The sequence below is a fragment of the Cardiocondyla obscurior genome, linkage group LG03 (genome assembly GCF_019399895.1).
Source record: "Cardiocondyla obscurior isolate alpha-2009 linkage group LG03, Cobs3.1, whole genome shotgun sequence".
In the NCBI taxonomy this organism is placed as follows: domain Eukaryota; kingdom Metazoa; phylum Arthropoda; class Insecta; order Hymenoptera; family Formicidae; genus Cardiocondyla; species Cardiocondyla obscurior.
Window position 1 is genome coordinate 4,156,333 of NC_091866.1, and position 22,050 is coordinate 4,178,382.

Consider the following 22,050-nt stretch of genomic DNA (forward strand, 5'->3'; position numbering starts at 1 on the left):
GATCGATTATAAAGTGGTTAGATCACGACTCAATTTCATATTTTTGTCTGATTAGTACCGCTGCGATAACTACAGTAATATAGTGATTATACCGCCGGCTGTAATTTCGATATTTGCCCGGACCGTCCGCGACTTCCAAAGTGTTCGTGTGCGGGTGTATGCGTAGCAAATATTATGCCAATAATTACACATTGCAACGATGCTTTATATTGAATTCACGTCTGTAATAACTGAAAGCATATCTAAATTTGTACAACTACAAATATTTATACTGATATTTTATTTTGACAAAAAGAAAAGATCGTTATTCTAATGTTTGATTTATTCGCATTTTTACTGTACAGAATCTTGTTTTTATTTCTTTAAATATCACTCTACACAATAATTAAAAAAATAAATTAAATATATAATTAATTAAAAAATAATTCTAACAATAACAAGCGTTATCGCGATATATTATTTCGTCCGAAACGAGCGATTTCGGAAATTGATCCAACGCAAACGGCCGGGAACTTGTCAACGGCGATCGCAGTCGCGTCGCGTTAAATTAGGGACCGGAGAGGAGAGTATTCAAGTTCATTCCGCGGTTAAAATCGATCTGTAGAGCGGGGGATCAAAGAGCGATACTTTGACGGACGCGCCTCAACGGGGCCGAGGGTAACGGGGAACGATTTGGGGTTGTCGTTGTATTTATGGGGACGTGTAGCGTGTGTAATAGCTCCGAGGGATATAGAGTAGAACGTAACTCAGCATCAAGAGAGCCGGCCCGGGGTCCCGGCCACACCGTCGCCCGTAATCCGGGGCAACATGCTCGTCCCCGTACGCCATCATCCCCCGGTTACCGCCGCCGCCACCGCCGCTGTCGCGCACCCATAGGTATATATACCCCGCGCGAGACTACAACCGCGAGCGTTCCACTTGCCAGTTACTTTGAGGTCGGGCTACCCATCCCTCTGATGCGGTATTCACCCTTCACGCCCCGGCGGATCCTTCCCCGGGCTTCCCCTGTCCATTCGGATGCGATAGCATCTTAATCGTGCTAATTCGCGCCCACCCATCACCGGCCGACACCGGGTATACCGTGTTACACCGGCCACGCAGGGATTTGAGGCTTTAGCTTCGTGGCAGCATCCAAATTTAATATGAAAACCGCGGGACGGTCAGTGCACTCCGGCAGTGCGATCGATCGCCAAGGTTCTTTTTTTTTTTTTTTTTTTTTCTTTACCGTTTTATTTTTGCTACCGTAACAGCAGGTTTGTAACACGCTGTCTTGAATAGAAATCATTATCACGTCTAAAAATTGTTCTGTCAGTAGTAACATTGTTTATTCCTTTCGGCGGTGGGTTGTTCTGAAAATATCTTTTAATATTCTGTTGGTATTTTTAACGTCATTTTATAAAACATTTTGTCGTTTAAAAATGTTTCTTGATTTTGAAAGAAGTAAATGTAGTTTTGCGCGTAGCGGATTTTTATTTTGAATTAATATGTTGATGTGAATTAAATATGAATATTCGTGAATGCACTTATGTAAATTTCCGATTAGAATTTACGACTGGGATTTTATTTACTAATTAATGCGCTAATTATATTTATTGTTGAAGAAATCGAAAACAATGCACTTAAACCGCTGGATTTTCACATAATCGAGATTTGTACTGTATTCGACGTTATAAATCTTTGGAATAAACAGCTGACAGAACAACACTATTTCGGTATTACTCTACAGAAACACCAGAGTCAAAATCGGTGACAAAGTGACAAAGCAAGATAAACTGCGAAGCTTAACGTACAATAATCTCGTATTTTAATCCAAAACAACGTGACAACAAAATTCAGACATATTGGTTTATAATTCCAAATGTGAATGAAATAATAGAGGACAATCTATATTTTAGGATAAAATTAAAATTGATATTTATCCGACAATAATTTTGTAGATAGTTCGTGCGCTAAAGAAATTTTTTTAAATATTATTTCAAGTTAAATAAAAAAATTAAGTTTGAATTTTAATATTTATAAATTATAACGTCACTTATTTTGCAAATAATAAAGATAAATTAGGTCATAATTTAAAATTATTAATTATTAGAGGGAATTATGTTTTGTTAATATATTTTCTCGCATGAAATAATCTTTTTTTTCTTTTTGTTTTAAAAATATTTAAGTAATTTTTAATAACATGCAGTTATCTCTAATTGTATAAAAGAGAGCATTAAATTTTGAAACGAATAAACAGTTAAATATTTGATTTTGTTTATTTGTTTGGCGCAGAACTGCATACAACGCGAGATTTGCTTTCTCTTTTTGTTTGAAAAATTCTTGGGTTGTTTGCCACATCCGTTTTTCGTTACTACTACGCGCAATGTAAACGGAAAAGTTTCGTATGATTCTATATTATCTTCTCATTGAATGAAAGTTAGAAATCGGCATAAGAATGAAAACTTTGCTCTCTAGAAAGTTGTTCAAAGTCGACACTGAATATCGGCTTTCGAGACTCTTTGCCCATTGTTCAAGAAATCGAAGATCGCGTACTATATTTAAAGTGAATTACAACTGCATAGCATTTAAAGACTTCATCAACTCTTTTTAATCAATATATTCCTTATGCAATTCTATTTTTTTTTAATGATAATAACTAGAGAGTGAGATTTTCCGTAATAAATTACTACATTTCGGTAATTTTTTTTAGAATTCGTCGCTTAATAAATAACAGGACGTTTTTAAACAATTTCTTATTTATTAATATTTTAAAAGTTTCCCTTCTAAAAAAAAAGTTTCTCCTCTAAAAATTTAAATTTAATTTAATTTATACCAGTTGCAGAGATCGGACGTTTAAGCTCTTACAAAATATCTTAAAAGATATTTAATACGAAGTTCTTTAGTAAGAGTGATAATGCCATTCGAAAATAACTCGACCCGTTTTCGAGGGGGGGAGGGACGGGTGGCCGGGGGGAGGGAGGGGATCGTCGGTAGGAATACGAACTTCAGTAATTATCGCCGACGTAATGTCTTTACCGAAGTGCCGAACCTAAAAGCATCGTGAAGCATCCGTCCGGAAAGTATGAAGTAAGGGAGGCTGTAACTAAATCGCCTTACGGCTCGCTACGAATGATGTTCGGGCGTAACGTAAGTACCGACGACAGCTCGGTAAATCCGATACGGCGAACATTATCCTCCGGGAGTCGTCTTACTTCGCGTTAACCTCGATCCACGAAAGGATCACACGAGTGCTCCGTGATACACGTAACAGAGCGCGCGGGGCTCTCTATCTCTCGGAGAAAACGTAAACGTTTACAACTTGACCTCGGGCGAAGGGTGAAAAATTCCGTGATATGATACTTCGCTTCGCTGTTCTATAAAACGATTCCGCGGCTTGATTCCGCGGAAATCGAAGTAGTCCGCGTGACTTTTGTATTTTTTTTCCGTCGTGATGTACGTTTAATTTTTTTTCGAACGACCGGCTGACGAACCGCTTGAGGTTTAGAACGCTGTAGGATTTCCTCGAGATAGGTATTTGTTGAGATAATATGTTTGAGCACATTTATTTTTCACACCGCATGAAATTTTAATGGCAAGTTCTTTGATGAATATGCAGTCTTCTTAGCGAAAATAGGGGCTCATCGTTTATCCCAACTTTCCAAATTTTAATTTTAAATATCACGGCGTAACTAAGTCTTAGATGAAATCTTTGTCGTAGGAAAATTCACTAAAGATTATCTGAAAAACAAGATTCTGTACCTAAATTTTGTGAAGCTTTATTCGCAAAAATTATAATTTTCCGTATTTAATTATTTCTATAATGTAATACTTTTTAAAATCATTGCGAAGAAAGCGGATTTGTTAATAAATTTATTATTAATGCGTTAAAATATTTTTTTTATTCGAAGTTAATGGAATATATTATTATATTCTGTTGTGTTAAAAAATTTTATAATCTGAAATTTATAACGCGAATGGCGATTATGCTTTTTTACATTTTTTTTTTACTCTAAGTGTCATTTAACAAATACATTATTCTGTATAAAAAATATATAGAGTCATTTATGGACTTACGCTACATAATTTTCATCGAACATTCGCACATTGCGTTTTAGAAATTCATTGCTAGAATATGGAGTTGTCGATGGAACGTCGAATATGCACGCGCGATGAAATTATTATAAAAGTTAGTCGCGAGAGGTTGGCGAAGAGAATTTCTGCCACTTCAGCGCGATTGTCGCTGAAACTTCTCGTGAAATAGATGTTTGGATAACTTTAAGGAGGCCGACCCGGGGGCCACGAAATAACGTGTGAGAACTTCCATCTCATCTGCTTGAAAAGACGTTTAGCAGTGTCTTTTTCATCCTGCCATTTAATGTCAACAATATTTCCGTCCTCGCGTACAACGCCATTATTTTTACGTCGCTTGTTTAAAATTTTATATCAGAGAGCTGTACGAACTACGTTAACAAGATCATTTTGACGTTCCGGTTTTAATAAAAATTACAGTTATTACCATCAGCCCCTATTAAATATTTTTAGGAGATAAATTTAAAAAATACTTTGTGCTTCTTATCAAAATTACAAGCGCGAGAAGGAAAAAAAATGGGGGAGCGGGAAGTAAACTTTCGTTACAACGAATTTCAACAAACTTACAAATTGAGCTTATTTTATCGCAGTTTCATTACGTCGACTAATTGCTCCCGCGGATATCTGATTTGGAATCAATCGAATCTTTCTTTTCCGCCTGCATTTGTTACAGGAAAGTTTCTCCGCGTAAAGAAAAGCCCATCGATAATCTTCGCTCTTTAAAATTCCTCGAAAGGAGCGAGCGCCCGCATCAACGCCACGTTAAAAGAAATTTTCCGCGGATAACATCGTAAGGAATTCTTTATCGGTCGAAGTTTGACGCAAGAATTTATGACTTTGCCGCAGATAGGGGGAAGGGAAAAAAAAAAGAAAAAAGAAAGAGGAAAAAAAAAAGAAAAGACGTCGAGCGATCGGTTGTCGTTCCTCGGAGCTCGAACTTCTGGCAACGACGATGTCGTCAACACTTCGTCGAGGTAGCGTCTCGCCGTGGCAAATAGGGCTCATTATTTTTGGAACACTTTCAACGGTTTTGTTTTATTTTATAAGTTTTTTTTGTTTCTTTTTTTTTTTTTTAATATTATGTATATCGCGTTACTTACAGCACGGCGAGTTTTTTTTAAATTAACCAGCGGGCTCTCGTACAGTTAAATTGATAAACTTGCCTGCCACGGGGAAATTTAAAATACTTGCAGGGGCCACGAGCGTGAGCCAGTTTGACGTGATTATCAAGCAGTTCGCGAAGCTAACGAATCCACTCTCGCAGATGCGAAAATAGTGGGAACAGATGGGAAGGGCAGGACACGGGGAACACCACCTTCGTCCCGATAAATCATCCCCGGGAAAAAAACTTGCGGGTCACTCCAGCTCTAACGGGAAAACGTGGTCCACTTGCTATGCGAGTGGCGCGCGACGCGCGCGTACCGTGATATTCCTTGCATAATTATTACCGCGTCGGCTCTCGCGAAAGCGGGAGGAGGGAGGAGGAGGGGGGAAGGGCGGAGGAGACGGGCGGGCGGGTAAGGGGAGGGATTTCTTATCTATTCCTGACTGGAATACAGGATGTCGAGTCACGTCCGAAGGATTTTTGCGTCACGTGCCGGCCGCTTCTGTGTGCCCGGCACCCGCGAAAGAGGACGGATCTCCTCTCCTCGAAGAGGAGAGGAGAAGAATCAATTCGCGGGGGCAGCCGAGCGGCATGATACGCCGAGACGAGGCCGTGGCGTGCGTATGGCAGGGTGAAGGGCTGCTGCGGTATTTCTCCCCTTCTACCAATAGGCACTCTATTTTCCTGAGCTCGGTGTATTCACCTCGCGAATCACACCATGCGTGGAGTTGATAATGAAATTTTTTCGAAACCGAACCGCGACTCGAAATATGATTTCAGGATTTTGCATATGTTGGATGAACTCTTGGAGTTCGTGGAGCTGAGAAAAAAATTTAAAGAAATAAGAAATTTATTTCAACTGTAGAAAGCGTCGCCGAAAAAGATAAGAAAAGAAAAAAAAAAAAAGAAAATTGCGTAATGCGATTGAAAAAAAATAGATATTGAATTTTTATTCTTACTAGACATGCTTCTCGTTTCTTTAAATATATTTTATTATGTACAGACGTTAATTATATTCATTTTTATCGGTTAGTTGGGTAACGTAAAGCTTGGTTAATTAATCTCGTAGGCTAGATGTACGTAAACGTCGGTGATTTTCGAACGGGCGGCATAGGCTCGTGCGATATTCTTGCAGTAAGAAATGAATCAAGCGAGAGAATTAATATCAGCATCGCGGAAACGAAGCAACAATGATTTTGATTCCAAGATAATTTTATATATTAAGATATTTTTACATTATGCTTTCTGTTACATACTGATCCGTATAAAAGAAAACTAATCAACGATATTGTATTTTAATCGCACTTCGTGTTTTAAATATCTTGAAGTAATCGGAGAATTAATGGAAGTAACGTGAGTTCGATTTCAAGCTTATTGGCAAATTTCCATAATGAGTTGCTTAAAAATTGCGTACTCATTCATTTCCTCGCTCTCGCACGAATGTATCATTTCCTACTTCAGGTTTTCAGAAGAGAATGGTTCTCTCATCGGGTAGGATCAGCGGCTTCGAAAGCCCCCAGGATTACGATTCTCTGAATCCATTCGCGACACTCGAAACGTTCTCTTCCCTCCCCCCTCACACCCAGAAACGGGAGGGATAAACTCTTTTAAAACGACGAACTTTCGAAATTGTGTAAAACATGATACGAAATTAATGACCAGCTCGTAAAAGGAGCTTCTCGGATTTTCGGAGGATTAAAATTACCCCTTTTCAAATGTTGGCTGTTATTGCGTACATTAACTTCTAAATTGTCAAGTTTTCCATTAAATCCCTCGAGGTACATACTTAATTGACTATATAGGTAGAAAGTTACTTTTGGAAATTTTTTTTCCTTTTTTTTTTCCCCTTTCCTTTAACTCTGCGGAGAATAAGATCTGATCCTGAAATTATAAGTTGCATTTAAGGTATCTTATTAATGATTCTGCGAAAGTTGCGCGTCGCTCGGAGAAAAGATTGTAGGGAACCGCGGGACGACGATGCTGTCTAAGAGTGACACGCGGTCTCTGTTGTTGCTGCCAGTAGCAGCGGCTTCATCCGAGACGGGAATATCGAGTTTGCCGCTCGTGTCACGGCACGTGGCCTTCCGTCGAGACGAACATCGCGAAGTTTGCCCGTCATTTTATGCGGTACACAGAAGCCCGCGGAAAATAATTAACGGCGCTGGTTGGAGAATCGCGTGCGCCGCGTGCTCGGAGTAAGAATATCAGCTCGCGTTTCCCGCCGCGGAAACGGTTGAAAACGGTTCAAGAACGTTAACGGAAAGGGGATATTTGGAGTCTGCCGGCGCAGCGGTCGGTGGTTTACTCGCGCGGAATTTTCCCGGCGGTTTCTGTAAATTTGTATTCAGTCCGAGATACCGTAGGCTCTCTTCTTGAGGATTCAAACATTAGTAGGCTAAATAAATTCTCTATCAAGAAATACCCACCTCAATGGTGAATTACGAAGACGTAAAAAAAGAAATATTTTCTTTTAATTTTAAATTAAATCTTTTTTTTTATTTTTCTTCTTTTTTTTTTTTTTTTTTTTGCTTTCCTTTTGCTGGAGAATTTCTCAATCCCGTTGAAACAGTTTTTTAAATTGCCGGGTGAGGTATCGTAAATACGCGCGAATCTGAGACGTGATTCATGGAAGCCCCTGCCGTTTTTCCCATAAAACTGCGTTTCGTGGCGTTGACAATGTGCGATAGTCACGATATCGAGATATAGGCGTTGATCGAGCTGCGAAAAATTCGCGGCGGGGAAAATTAACGCGCCCGCCGTCTTTTTCACGACGCGACGTTTCGGGGGTCGTAAATTTTGGCGGATCGACGCGTTGCGTTTTTGCACCTTGTTTATTCTTTTTTTTTATCTTTCCTTTTTTTTTTTTTTTTCGACGCTGGCGAAATTTACAACCGAGGCTTTAAAGCTCGCGATAATGTGAGAGTGTGATGCGCTTGCATTTCGCGGTGGTTCCTCCAGCGCTTGAAACACTCATTTGAAAAATGAAGTTTACGGCGCATATTTTTTGCGGTGTAAACGTGGCTCGTGTCAAGCATGGAAATGTATGCAGCTTTCCCTCCGGCTGCCCCTTTCTCAGGACTTATTGTGTAAATTTGACCTCGTTATAAAGTACTATTTAAAAAATCACGTATGAGACGTGTGTGAAACGGCGGGGAATAATATTCGCCAAGATTTTTCTCGCGAGCATCGCTTATACTTGTTTCTCGAATATAAAAAGAAAGGTCAATCTGGTTACAAATTAATATCGATCGTTTTTAGAATAAACGTCTACATCGGCCGAGATATATAGCGACGTTCGATGAACAAAATGATATTCAAGGGAGCACATCGCCGCGCATAAACGTCCCGATTAAAGCAGGTGTCCCTCGAAAAGGGTTGAATGGTATCCCAACGTAAATGGTGAACCCTCCCTCGTTCGCTCCCAGCTTTCCTTCGCTCCCTATTTTAATTTCTGTTTACGTACACACACGGCGCAAATATTGGCATTTAAAGTGGCTTTAAAAGGGTCGTCGGACCGTACGTTGCGGTGCGTGAAATCTCCTCCAGCTGCTCGTAACGGCGGATTAACGACGTAATAATTTTTACAGCTTTCTAGAGTTTGTCGCGCCGATGAAATTTGCAACGCGAACGAGGCGACTGACACTTCTCGGCAAATATCGTCGTCGTTCGATATTCGCTTTTTATTAAAATGAGATTCCTTTTTTTTGTTTCTTCTTTTCTTTCTTAATTTCGACTTTAAAGCGTGGGACAGTTATCGAGTAATACAGATGCTACAAGTCCTGGGTGAGTTTTACTCTTGCTTCTAATTTAAGTATCGGCAGCTCGCGACGTTCGATTTTTATTGAAAAAAAAAAAAAAAAAAAACTTATTGAACGACGAGAAAATTTTCTTTTCCAATTTCGGAAGTGAACGGATTCGATAAACTTTTTCCTCGCTGTTCTCCCGCGATGTGTTGCGTAAAATGGGGGGGCTCGTTCGAAGGTAGTTAATGTGAGTGGTTCGGGAGGAGGCTGTTGAGCGAGTACCGCAGATTCACGCCGCTTCGAGAACGATAGCGATAGTTTATGTGCGGACGGTCGGTTTTGATTTACAGAACGACGTGTCCGGGTAGGGTGACCACCAGCTTTTTAGGGGGGCAAAAATGCTCGGCGCGTGCGAGAAAAGTGGCGAGGGCGAGAAGGGCGTTCTGTATGCACGGCGCGGCGCCGGAACACGTTTCCGCTATCAGAGAACGCCTTCGTCGGCGTCATCGTTCTCGCGTGCTGCTGTTCGTTCGCCTGTTGAAATGGACCGCCGTCGATCGAGGGATATTTCATACAGCGTAACGTACGTACCGTCGGTCTTTTAAGGCCACTTTAATCGCCGTTATTCGCGGTGCGCGTTTGGCGTACGATGAAGGAGAATTAAAATGGGGCGGAAAGAATAGGGTGAGGAGAAATGAAAGGAAAACGAGGGAGAAACACAAGAGAAAAAAAGAGAGAGAGAAAGAGAGAGACAATGTTGCTCCCGTTGCTCGCATAAATTTACTTCGATCCATTCTGTGAGCTCCAGCACGCGGTAATTGCAGCGGGAAATTAACCCTCGAGTTACGTGTCGAGAGCTTAACGTTACGGCGACGGTACGAAGTCTTAAATAATAGGTGACAAATTCTTTCTTTTTTTCCTTTTTTTAATTTTACCGATAGGGAAGAAAATAAAAAGATTTTCATATTTAATTTTCCTCATAATCCTCTCCGAGACTAACATACCGTGATCATTGATTTCGTATCTTTTTCTGTATTTCGCGCTTTATTGTAATTACATTAGCGAGCGCCCTTGCAAAGAGCTTTCCATATCTTCCGTCAGAATTCCGTTATAAATGTATTCTCGATGTTACGCAAGTGTGTACGATAAGATGCGCCAAATAGGTGCACACTGTGCAAAATGGAAGAAGAGCCGCGCGAAAGTAGGATTGACGGCGGAGGGCGAGGAGGAACTTTGGCGGCGGCAGAGAGAAGACGGTTGATTAGATTTTCCGGGGGGAACGGAGGGAGGGTTGAGAGGGCGCGGGAGGAGGATGAGAAGAAGAAGGAGGAGGGGGGGGGAGGGAAGAGGCCGCGTCGAGGTGGGTGCAAGAGGTTGGCAAATGCGGCGCGTGTTCATGTCGAGGACATACGAGGAATCGTATTATCGACTCCTCCCCGACTCGCTGCGCTTCTCTTCTACCCTCGTTTCCACGGCGCTGCCGGTGGCGCGCCGAGGATGAGGCAAACCAAGGAATTATGGAGGAATTGCATACGTGCGTCGCGTTCCCGATGTTGTATTATATAAACCGCGAATACGGTTGGACCTATCCACCCTTTCAGTTACGTATAATAGGCGGGCGTGTGACGAGGTGGCGCGAAAGGCCGAATGGGACGCCCGCGGGATCCTCCGAGAGCTGGCGCACGTTCGCGCATCCATCTCGGAATGCTCAAAGGAATCGCAGGGTGCATCTCCGAGATGCTACTCGTTAAGAAACAAGGGGAAGGGGGGGAGGGAAAAAGGGGGAGGTAAACACTCGCTATCCCCGTCGCTAAAGTGTTTCCGAGTGGCTGGAACGGAAACGCGTTCTCTTTATACGGGGAGAAGGCAGCTCCGCCGTACCGTTCGCGTCCGATTTCAATCGCGAGCCAATTTATCGATCGGATGCGTTCCTCGAATTTTTCACGACGCTGAATTATGCACAAACAGCGCGCAATTGCGTCATAACGAGCGCGATAGAAACGATTTGATTCGGTGAATTGCAGCGCTGTGGCGCAGAGCGCCTCTTGTATACCTCGTTCGCGCGAGTCGGATTAGAACGACCGTCGAAATGCACAAAAGTTTACGCTAGCTGCGGATTTTTCAGCCGTTGTCTGAAACATATCGAGGAATTACGCCTTGATCTCGGTACGTAATTGGATCTGTAATATTAACTCGCGCTATTTCAGGTTCTATATATTTTATTGCTCGTAAATTAATGAGAAACGCTCGCGGGATTAGCCGTAAAAGAATATTAGTTGTTTTCGTACGGATCGTACGTTTCCGTTTCAGTTTCAAGACATAATTTATGTGACTTTGATTGAGTTCGCTGGGTCGGAAAGGTTTAATGGCTTAGGAGAATTTCACTTGTGGCGAGAGATATAATTTTATAGCGTTGTAAATTGGGTATTGAAACAGAGAGGTTAATCTTAAATGAAATTTCCTTTGAATACATATTTTTTTTTCTTTTTTTTTTTGAAACGCGACAAACCGCCACGTAATGTAATTCGAACAAACAGCGCGGCGCGGAATATATCAAGCTCCGGTGAAATACTTTTAAGGCGTTTTAATCGAGCCAATTCGTTGCCGGAGGTACTCTATACAAAGGCCGGCTGGTTATAACTTACGCTGCGCGAAAGCTTTTTTTTTCTTTTTTTTTCCACGAGGAAAACATTTCGGCCGTTGAAATTCCGGACGTAGAAAATACACTCCGAAGTAGCAGTACGCTGGGAGAGGATCATTCTGCGCCATATACGACACACGTACAGAGCGCAATAAGGGTTTAAATTGGTGTGGGTGGGCGATACGAAATCCGGTATCGGCGTGCGGGAGTGCCTGCGATCGAAAGAAATCGCGCTACGCGCGGAATCGCGGGCAACTTATTTCTCCGCAAAAGAGCACCGTAACAAGCGGAATCGACGGCCCGTGTGCGATTCGGCTAAACGAATCGCGAAGCCGAGCCTGCGGGAGAAACATTTCTGATTAGACTTCCGGGGTGGCTCCGAGAAACGGTAGGTGGGCACATGTCCCTGTCCCGCGTACTTTTCAGGTTCGATTCTCGTTTTATTGGGAACGTTGAGACAATAAAGAATTATTAACAACGGAAAAGTGCATTATATAAAATGTTACAAATTTCTCGAGATCTAGGTCGGTGTGTTAATTAATTATATCTCTGAAACGTTTCATGTACAATTCTGAGATAATTTTTGAAATTTAATTAATTTTTTTTTTTTATCTGAGTAATACATTATTGCTTTTTTTTTATTATTATTATTAAATTGTTAGATAAATTCCACACGTGCTTAAATAGAAGATTTATTTTTTAGACAATTTTTTTAATATCGTTAAACTCGATATCTCATTATTTAAAAACAGAATTCAAAATTTTTAGAAAGCATATTTTCATCGTTCATTAGCAATTAGATAAATTCTCTCTGATAGCAGAAAGTGGAGGACGTGTGACTTTTGGAGTCGTGCAAACCGAGATTCACCGTGTAGGCGGGTGGGAGATGGAAATGGGACAGGGGTAGGTATGTGTAGAGTAACCAGTTGCCGTATCGGTCGGTTGAATAACTGCGATCCACCTGTCACGAGCAGGTACAAACGTCGAACAGTAGGAGGAGGAGAGACGGTCGTGGAAAACACACCTACACGGTGTGCGCACGCTGGTTCGGGGGGGCAAAATATCGTTCTTTCTTCGATTCCATAAAATTTATCAAACGACCCACCCCGCTGAGAGCAACCGATACACGCTGCGTCTCACGGTCGTTCGAGCCCCGCGCAGATTGCTCTCGGGAGAAACGAGGGAGGCGTACTGCGCGACGTCGCGATTTTCTGATAAAGTGAAAAGCAGTAATCGACTGATTGAGTGAGTTAGATACAATGCTCTTCGATTCCGTTATGGTGGATAAAATTTTTAATAAAAAAAACTTGTCCACTTTTGCAATTTTTATTTTTTTTTTTTTACATTAATTAGAGTGTAATTAAAGCGACGGCTTAATAGCTGCGATTGTTTCGAGAGATAAATCTTATTAAAACGATTGAAATCGTTAAATCTATTAAAATTTGTAATAATTATTTAAGAGTTTTTACAGACACGTAAAATTAAATGAAAAAAAGGTCGTAACATTGGTAATAAATTTTTATTGAACGGAAAAAACTAAACAGTTATGTAAAAATTACATGAAAAGCGCGCGTTGAAGTAAAGTAACAGGTATTGAAATATTAAAAAAAAAAAATATATATATATATATATAGCGGTACCCGCTGTTGCCAATCTCTCTCTCTCATCTCTCTCAGGGGAAAATCAGCCGGTTAATAATAGTCAGTCGGACGTTTCATTTCGCGCGATATTTCGTTACAAGTGGCGAAACGAGGTTTTCATTCTATGAATGCAGGCGGTCGTTCCATTTCTCGTAAAAGCCCGCGAGATGCAAAAGACATACGCGCAGACCGTGCGGGGGAGGAGAAAGGGAGAAGGGCGTGGGTTTTAGTTGTGTATTCGGAAATAGGAGAGGCACGGTGTCGAGACGAGAGTAAATAGAGCGACTCTCCGTAATGCGCGCATTGAATAGAAAGATTTATTCGACCGGCGGCGAGAGCGACTGTCACCTGAGCTGCGCAAGTCCAACAGCGACACGTTGACTTTGTTCGCGTCGTGTTATTTTTGCATTTAACAAAAATTATGCGGCGGAAAGCGTTCGGGATATTGCGCCGCGATCGCCAATACCGGACAATTGCAAGAATTATTTTTTGAAAAAATAAAAAAAGGAAAAAGGAAATAAATGCTAAACCGAGAACTATAGGTCTTGAAAAACGAGGCTTTAATTAATTGTATTCGATAAATTATTTTTTCAAACTGTAAATTTTATTTTCCGTCGAAAATATGTAACAGATCGCGTATAAATTAGTCGGTAACTTTTCGAAAGCGTCGCCTGTATATGTACGCGTTAACTTACACATATTCGGCTTTATGCAGAATACCGATTGCTAAGTACTTCCGTCTCTCGACTCGAAATTCTCTTTACTCCGGAGACCCTTTCGTCCTCGCGCTCTTCAATTCTGGATGCAATTTTCCGTCCGATAGATCGCCGCTTATTTTCTTAGATTGCGCCCGTCGGGCTACGCTAGTTCGCGTCTCGCGTGTTCGCCGACCACGACGGCGAACGAATTACGTCTGGTACGAAGAAATTCTGGAAATTTCCCGGCCCCCGAGGATAACGTCGCATTAATTTAAATTCGCGGGGCATAAACAGCGCAATTATATCTGTGAATGTAACGTACGTGCGCTATATTATAATGTCGCTACGATATTAAGAGACATTGCATTAATACGCCGTTAATCGTAGATATTGACTCCGGGTGAGTGTGCCGGTGAATATATTAACAGTAAAAGATACAAAATAATGGCGCGGTCTGATGGATGTCCGATCAAACACGCGAGGAGAAATTAAAAAAAAAAAAAAGAAAAAACCCCCCCGGCTGATTTACCCCGAACGATCAAACTTTGGGTTGAAATTTCTCGTAAAAGCCCGTTTTTACGCGACATTAACCCTCGGTGTATTTATGTACTTTTTGCATCGCGTATCCCGCGATTCCGCCATCAATTAATTACGCTGGCAAGTGGTGCAAAAAGTAAATTATAACTCACATTGTTAATTATTTTAATTGGATTACGAATTGTCGTTAATTTTATCGCTATTTTTACGCCGAGTTTTGTGCTAAATAATATTTAATAATAAATATTATTCATTTTTAAATAGCAAAAATTAAAGACAGGGATTCAATTTTTTTTTTTTATTTATTTTTTTGCAGTTCTTGCTATTCTTACACTAATTGCTACATTGATAATAGGCGGCGTATAATAATTATATGTATAATTGGATACAGGCGCGACTTAATCTGTCGCGTTAAAAATTTTTTTTTCTTTTTTTAATGAGGAATGTGTTAGCCTTCACGTTGGCCGCGTCCCAATTTCGTTCACGTGCCATCGCACGTCCATTATTTTCATACGATTATTTCGTACACACGCACGAAACTGGCGACCGAGTTGACAGTGAGGGATTTCGGCGCATAGAAACGCGCGCGAAATCAAATTCGGTGGTTTTACCTTCCAAATTGGAGTCGTTTAATCGACGCCGGAATGTCCACGACAGAGCCACCCCCCATTGTTATTTCGAATTGAATATACGTTTTATGTCGAGGCGCGACCTCCGGTCTGTCGACGGGGATGCCTGCATCAGCCATATCGAGTTGCATTTTGAAAGGTCCGCGTGGGTTTGATTTCTTGCCTCGATTCCAAGATTAATGGTTAATCATTATACGGGCTTTTCGGCGAGTGTTCGGCTTTTCCAGGATTTTTACCACAATAGCAGTAATGCGAAGGGAAAAGAAGCGATTTAATACCGCATGCATGTGTTAGAGTTGCCTCGAAACACTTGAAACTTTTAATTTTATAAATTTATATATTATGTATACAATAAGTTTAAAAAAAAAAAAAAGTATTTGCATAAGTATTTACCAATATAAAGTTGGATTATTTCATATTACGCAAACGTCATCATTTTAAATTAACATCTAAATAACGAAAAAAAAGAATAACGTTTAAACAGCAAAAAAAAAAAAACAAAAAAAGAAATTAAAAAATAAAAAAAAAATTGCTTGATGAATTAACTTGGATGAACTCGTTCGCTCGCGCTCGTTCCGCACGGCCTTATCGAGTTAGCCGCCGCTTCCTGTCCTGCATAGGTTCTGAGTAGGATATCATTCCCCCCCCCCGGAGTCTCTGCCCAACGAGCTGTATGCATGTAGCCTGAGAGAAATTAAGCGGAGAGCTCCGCGAAAGAGTTTCGATTCCGCTGCATAATGCACTTCGGACCACGCGATAGAAATTCCACCGGGCACTCCCGTAGGGATTCTCCGCGTACTTGAAATTTTCCACAAACGAGTTGCTAAGCGCGGCTTAGCTCCGGCCTTCTATGCGGCGGGTTCGCATTACGAAGTTGGCTACGTTCCTGTTTTCGCCGCCGCGAAAACGGTCCTTCTCGATCGCGTTTCCTCTGCGCGGGAGAAATCTCACCGCCCTCGTCTTTGTCTCTTGCCGCCCTCCCTCCTCTCCCTCTCTCTCTCTTTCTTTCTCTCTCTTCCGTCATATTCATTAACGGTGGCCAAATGACACGGAATTGCGGCTAAAAGTGCGCGTACTTTGTCGGGTAACAAGGTTCGCCATCCCGATGCAACGGTGTTACCTTGAAGAGCACGGCACCTTTCTGCCGCGTTAACGCCGCGTAGTAAATGCGCCGGCTGTGCGCGCGTATGCGGACGTGAAACGCTGCGCGAGGGAGCTTTTAAAAATGTAATTGGCACGTCATGTGGAAGGTGAAAACACGAACGTTGTTGTGACGCGAGAGTACGCAACTTTTTAATAATTACGCTGTTTTTATCACCCGAATGCTGCGCGCGGGCCCCCGCTAATGGCGGCGAAATTACGGGACATATTAATTCGCGCGAGGCGCCGCTGATACCCCCCGGAGGGCGGTGGCAACGAAATCGTTTATGACAAAATTGATTCGATAATAATGGTTGAAATGTGCCGCCACGACGGAACTATGGATTAAGCCATCGCGTTTGTATTAAATTTCTGTCAATATTAAAAAAAAAATGTATTCCGTAATATTTCTTCCCTCTTACCTGCGCGCGAGCTAAAATAATGCAAAGTAATATATTAATGAAAATATCTTCAGCCTGTATGATATTGAAATATATGCGCCACGAAAACGGTTGCATTGTACTGTATAAAATAATTCCGAAATGACTACCTCTTTTTTTCTTTTCTCTTTTTTTTTTAAGACATGAATTTTCTACGGTGACGTCGAGCCTGTTAAAAATTCAGTAAATATTCGCGTCGTATTGCATGTATACGTTTACGAATCCCCGGGCATGGGTAAACTCGATTTCAAATGTGAGCACCGGGGGAGGCTAAGAATTCGCCGCGGACGAGTATTAAGAGCGCAGGTGCCCGTGCGCGCGCTTAACAATCGAATTAATGTTTAAAGATTTATCACGCGTATATCCGGAGAGAGAGGCGTGGAAAGCAATTAGGGCGGCGTGCGCCGGTCGCCAATTTGTACGGTTTACGTCGTTACGAACGAATAAATCCCAGGGCCCGTCGCTGTCGTTACTGCAAAGATTAGATTAACTGTCTCTTCATTTCGCGAGCAGAGACAGTTATTACCGCCGCAGGGCGTCTCGCGCCCGAGAGTAATCGTCCGATCGTGCGCGCTTCTCGTCCATAAACGTTTCGCACGGTTGAGACTTCTACTTCCTTCTCGTTCCCTCAACCCTTGCCGCGATTGCACGCCGAAGGCTTACGGGGCTTTATAGCTTACGATTAAAACCGATGCCCGTACCTAGAGAAATGCTCCCGAGCTGCCATTTCTCGATAACTTGCCGACTCCGAGATGCGAATGAGATTCTATTAGTGCATTATTTGTACGCCATCGGCGATTACTTCGGCACGGAGGGCATGAAACTAACTACTTTTTATAGCTCTTGAAATTGTTTGAATGCGTTCTTTATTGCGATTGATTGTTTGTGATATTTCGAAATTTAGTTTCGATTTCTCTTGGGAGGGGGTTTACTTCGACGATAAAAGTGTCTTAGGACGTTCAGGAAATGATTACTCAATCACGGAGATATTAATCGTGACTTTCGGATAACGGGATGACGCTCGAGTACGCGGTGTACATACGAAGATATGCGATAAGACACGGGGCTCCATATTGAGCGATGTGTACTTTGCGGGCGAACGTTTCGCGTCTCTATTAAAACGCCGTCTTCAATCCTTTATTTGTAATCGGTTATCAGCCCAGCAGTCGGCACTCAAAGGGATTGGCCGCGCAGACATTGGCTGCGCGCACGATCGATCGCGGAAATACAAACTGTCCCGGCGGCTATGATATCTTTTCTTTCAATTATACGGATACCTCGGGACCAACTCGAATCCCTTCCACCCGGCTAGAATTTTTCGCGACTCCCTTCATTTGCTGCGTTAAGTATCTCCAGTGGCAACAAACTCCCGACTTAAAATCCGATTAAAATCAAATCACGTAAAGTTAAGTTAAGTGCCAAGACTTCGTTACATAGTTTCGTCACTGTAGCTGATTTTGCGAATTAAATTCTTACTTTTCATCGCTCTTAATTTAGAAGTTGAATAATTAATGCTGCGACGTCGAGACGATCTACGATTATAGATCGATAGAGCTACCGATGAATTTCTTTCATGTTATCGAAATAAATTGCGACGCTTATAAGTTTTTTTTTGTTAAAATTTCGAAATCAGAATGGCTAAATGAATTTTCACTCGGGTATTGGTATCTATACCTGAGTAGGCCCGCTTTCTCTCTTTCCTCCTTTATTACGCTAGCGGACGCGGGATGTGGAGTCGCGTCGGCCGTACGCGCGCGCGACTTCTTATCACCGGCGCGTTCAATGCATAAAGCATAAAGTTCGTATCTCATGCATACATTCATAGAGCCCGTCGGTGCGGCAGCGTTGGCGGGAGCAAGACGAAAGTCATAACTTACGGTGCGTCCCACGCCTCTCACGTCTCCCTTATACTCTCCCCGATACACGTATCCCCTCCCCCGAAACAGCATCGTCCCAGTCTCGGGGAGTATCGAAACACCCGCAAAATCACCGGAGGGTGACTGAGGCACGTATGACGGCTGGTACTTCTCTCGTAGGTTCTCGTTGCGCTCAAAATTCCATTTTCCCACGGAAAAATTCCATTTTTCCATCGCAAGTCCCTCCCTCGCGCGCTCTCTTTCTCTCCCTCTCTCTTTCTCTCTTCTCTCTCGACCGATTCATTGAAAAATAGTCCACTTACCGCGGCCTCTTTTTGCGATAAATCAATCGCGCCTTTCCGACTGTACCTCATATAACCATCCCTTTCCGCTCCCCCTTTTCCTCCCCCTTTTCCATCTTTCATTTTTCTTCGGCGCAGCCCTTTTCCTCCTCGGGCGCACCTCGATGCATCGCCCACGGAGCTGGATTGTCTTCCGAGATGACTGCTGACAAATAGCGAATCGATCCGTCACCACCGCCGCCGCCGCACATCGCCCGTTACGCCATAAAGCTGCCGCAACAAAGCGTCGTTTTGATGCTTTATGGGCATCGCGTCGCATCGCCGGACCGTTCGCGGGATGACGTTGTCGGAATAGATGTCCGACCATCCAGAGATGAAAAGAGAGAGAGAAACGTTCGTTTAGCGGATGAACCGAAGCGTTCGAATGCACGTTACGACGGCGAGAACGCGTTGCGTTTGTGACGCTTATTTGTTCGTCGCGTTGCATTTTCATGCAAACTCAACGCGGACAACGAGTTTTACTCTTGCGCGGCACGTTCAATAAAATTTCGTTGGTCTCCTGCAAGTTGGATTCTTTTCAGTCTTGGAATATTACGAGTGTATAAGCGATTAGAAAAGCAAAAATATTTTTATCTTATAATTTATATTCGAGAGTCGCGACAATTTTTTTTTTTCTTTCTTTTTTTTTATATAACTTACAACCAGGCATTTTTTAAATATATTTTTTTTCAATTTAATGAGTTATCGCAGCGAGCTTTGCTAGAAAAAAATACAAACGTAAATCAATGCAGCTATATATTTGAACGAAAGATAGATATTTCATCGCGCTGAGAATTGACTCGCCCCTTCACCCCTTTCTTTTTTTTCTTTTGTACGTGCCGCGCTTCGGCTGCACTATTAGTGCATCGTAGAAATTGTAACTCTCGGAGGTGATAGTGGATCGCAGATTGATCTGCGTCGAGAGCAGGTGCGGCTCGTGCGGGATCGATGGCCGCGCGTCGACACTTTCTTTCATCGCGTGACATGCAAGGGAATAAAAATTCCTCATCCGCGGTTTTATCGACATCGCGGAATGAATCGGCGGGTGCTCCGTCGACGAGGGAAAAAGCATACTGTCGCAGGCTGCGAAGAGAATAGTTCGTTCCCGGATGCAAAGCGTCTAAGGTACACTCGGAACATTCAAAATTTTTTTTTTTTTATATGATTAATATTCGCAGAAATTTATTTATTTGTATTGCACATAAGCTTTCGCGTACATCAAGTATGTACAGGTACATAAATCTCTGCGTGTATGTTTCGAATATACAAATTTTCTAACAAGATCTTACGGGATTGGAAAAGTTTGAAACGTTATATTGTAGTCCTTTTTTCGTGACATTTACTTTCGAGATGGTGTTTGAAAAGTTGAAAATGGCAGTAATGTGATAAAAGAAAATATGGATTGCGCCCGCCGGTGTTAGTCAACAGCCACCTTAGAAGACGGCATCGAATGCGGTACAACTTTCAGTGCAACAAAGATTAAATATACTTTACTTTGTATACAGCCGGTAACTTCCTGAAAGCTTACTATTATTCCGCCCGTATTGTTCACATTGTGCGCTATGGAGAAATTGCTAATATTATAAAATAGATACATTTCTCCATTCTTTCCAAATTCTTTTTTTTTTTTTTCCCTCGTATTTTTTTGTTTTTCCTCTTGTTATTTTCTCTATTTCAAAAAGATTCCAAAAATGAACATTATTCTTGTATGACTTTTTCGTTTTAATTATTAAAAATTTGGAGATTAAATTATGAAAATTTTCTCAAGTCCTTTATTGCTGAGGCATAATCGATTTTTACACCTATTGTTCATGTTCCGTTTATAACTGCCAAATCGCGTGCGGACGTAAGCATCCGGTGCTTTCGTGATCTTTAACGGCATCGAAATAACGATGCCTCTCTCGGCGTAACTCCCTTAATTGGTGATAGGATAACTACGAGGTGGTCATTAATTACAGTCGGCGAACCCCTGGCGTTGCGGTTAGTTTGCTTCGAAGCTACTTTCGATCTTTAGCTCTTTCTCTCTCTCTTCGCAACAGCACACTCTCGATGCTGCTCTCTTTCTTTCCCTTGCCAATCCTTTCACCTTTGCAAAGGGTCGAAAAAGTTAAAACGTACGATAATTAAAATTGACGTATTTTCTTGTGCCATTTCTTTCTCTCTCTTTCCTTTTTTTATTTTCTTTTTTTTTTATAAAAGAAGAATTAAATTAGAAACAGATAACAGTTAATACGTTAATACGTAAATTAAAATTAATAAATAAATTTCGTTTATTTCAAAATATATTAACTTGATACCAAAAATTAATTATTTTAATTTATTTAATTTAATATATTTAATTTTTTATTTCTTAGATTTATTTATGTATATTGCATCGAGTGTTCAGAATAATATTGAAAAATATATGTTTGTCTATTTTCAGATCGCCGACTGGTGTCCCGAAGACTCATCAGAAAACTGGTCGACTCTCATGGCAGCGCGGAAACTCGCAGCCCTCTTCGCCGCAGTCCTGCAACTTTGCTTATGTGAGTGAGTCTCCCTTTCTTTTTCACGTTTGCATGCCGAAGTTTCTCGTAATCCATTTATAGTTGTGGTTGCTCGAAATGTCCGTCCGTCAAACATCGAATATCGGAATTCAAACAAAATTCACTTCTCACAAAGAAAGGAAATTTGAATAACTGAATTATTAAGATTTTAAATTATTACATTATCTTGATAAATTAAAAGGTGCCGCTTCGGCGGCTCTAGAAAAATGTTTGATCGTTCTTTTGGCGTTTACTATCTCACGATCTTCTCGCGATGTCATCCGAAAGTCACGATATTTCCGAGCACAGGAGAGCCACGGCGGTTCTCATAATTCGATGAAAGAGTCGGGGCAAGCGAAGGAGGCGAAATGGACCGTCGTAACGGCGAGAGAACCGTGTCGCGTCGTCGTGACGAGGAAAAAAAAAAAAAAAGGGACGAGATTGAAAATTCAGGGAAAAGGATGAATCGAAGGGACGATCGCGTCACCTTCGACCATACCGACTTTCATGAGGAAGCCACGGAAATTTTCCCGATGTCGTACAACAACTTTCCTTCGCGATATTGTTTGTTCTGACGACAGCGAAATGTACTGAACCGTTACATCGAAGCGGGAATAACGTTCGAATATTTGCTGCGAAATATGATGTAAATATGGAGATAGTTATGGTTAGATGGCGGATATAAAA

General features: G+C 41.7%; 1 protein-coding gene across 4 annotated transcripts in view; it reads left to right on the plus strand.

Moving 5' to 3' along the window:
- Positions 1 to 22,050, plus strand: part of Dip-lambda (Dpr-interacting protein lambda) — a 179,297-nt gene that overhangs the window by 128,424 nt on the left and 28,823 nt on the right. For all 4 annotated transcript variants that reach the window (XM_070654399.1, XM_070654398.1, XM_070654400.1 and 1 more), the window contains one exon: positions 21,261 to 21,363. In XM_070654399.1, the coding sequence (XP_070510500.1) occupies positions 21,309 to 21,363 (55 nt within the window). In that variant the 5' untranslated portion in view covers positions 21,261 to 21,308. The remainder of the gene's footprint in view (positions 1 to 21,260; positions 21,364 to 22,050) is intronic.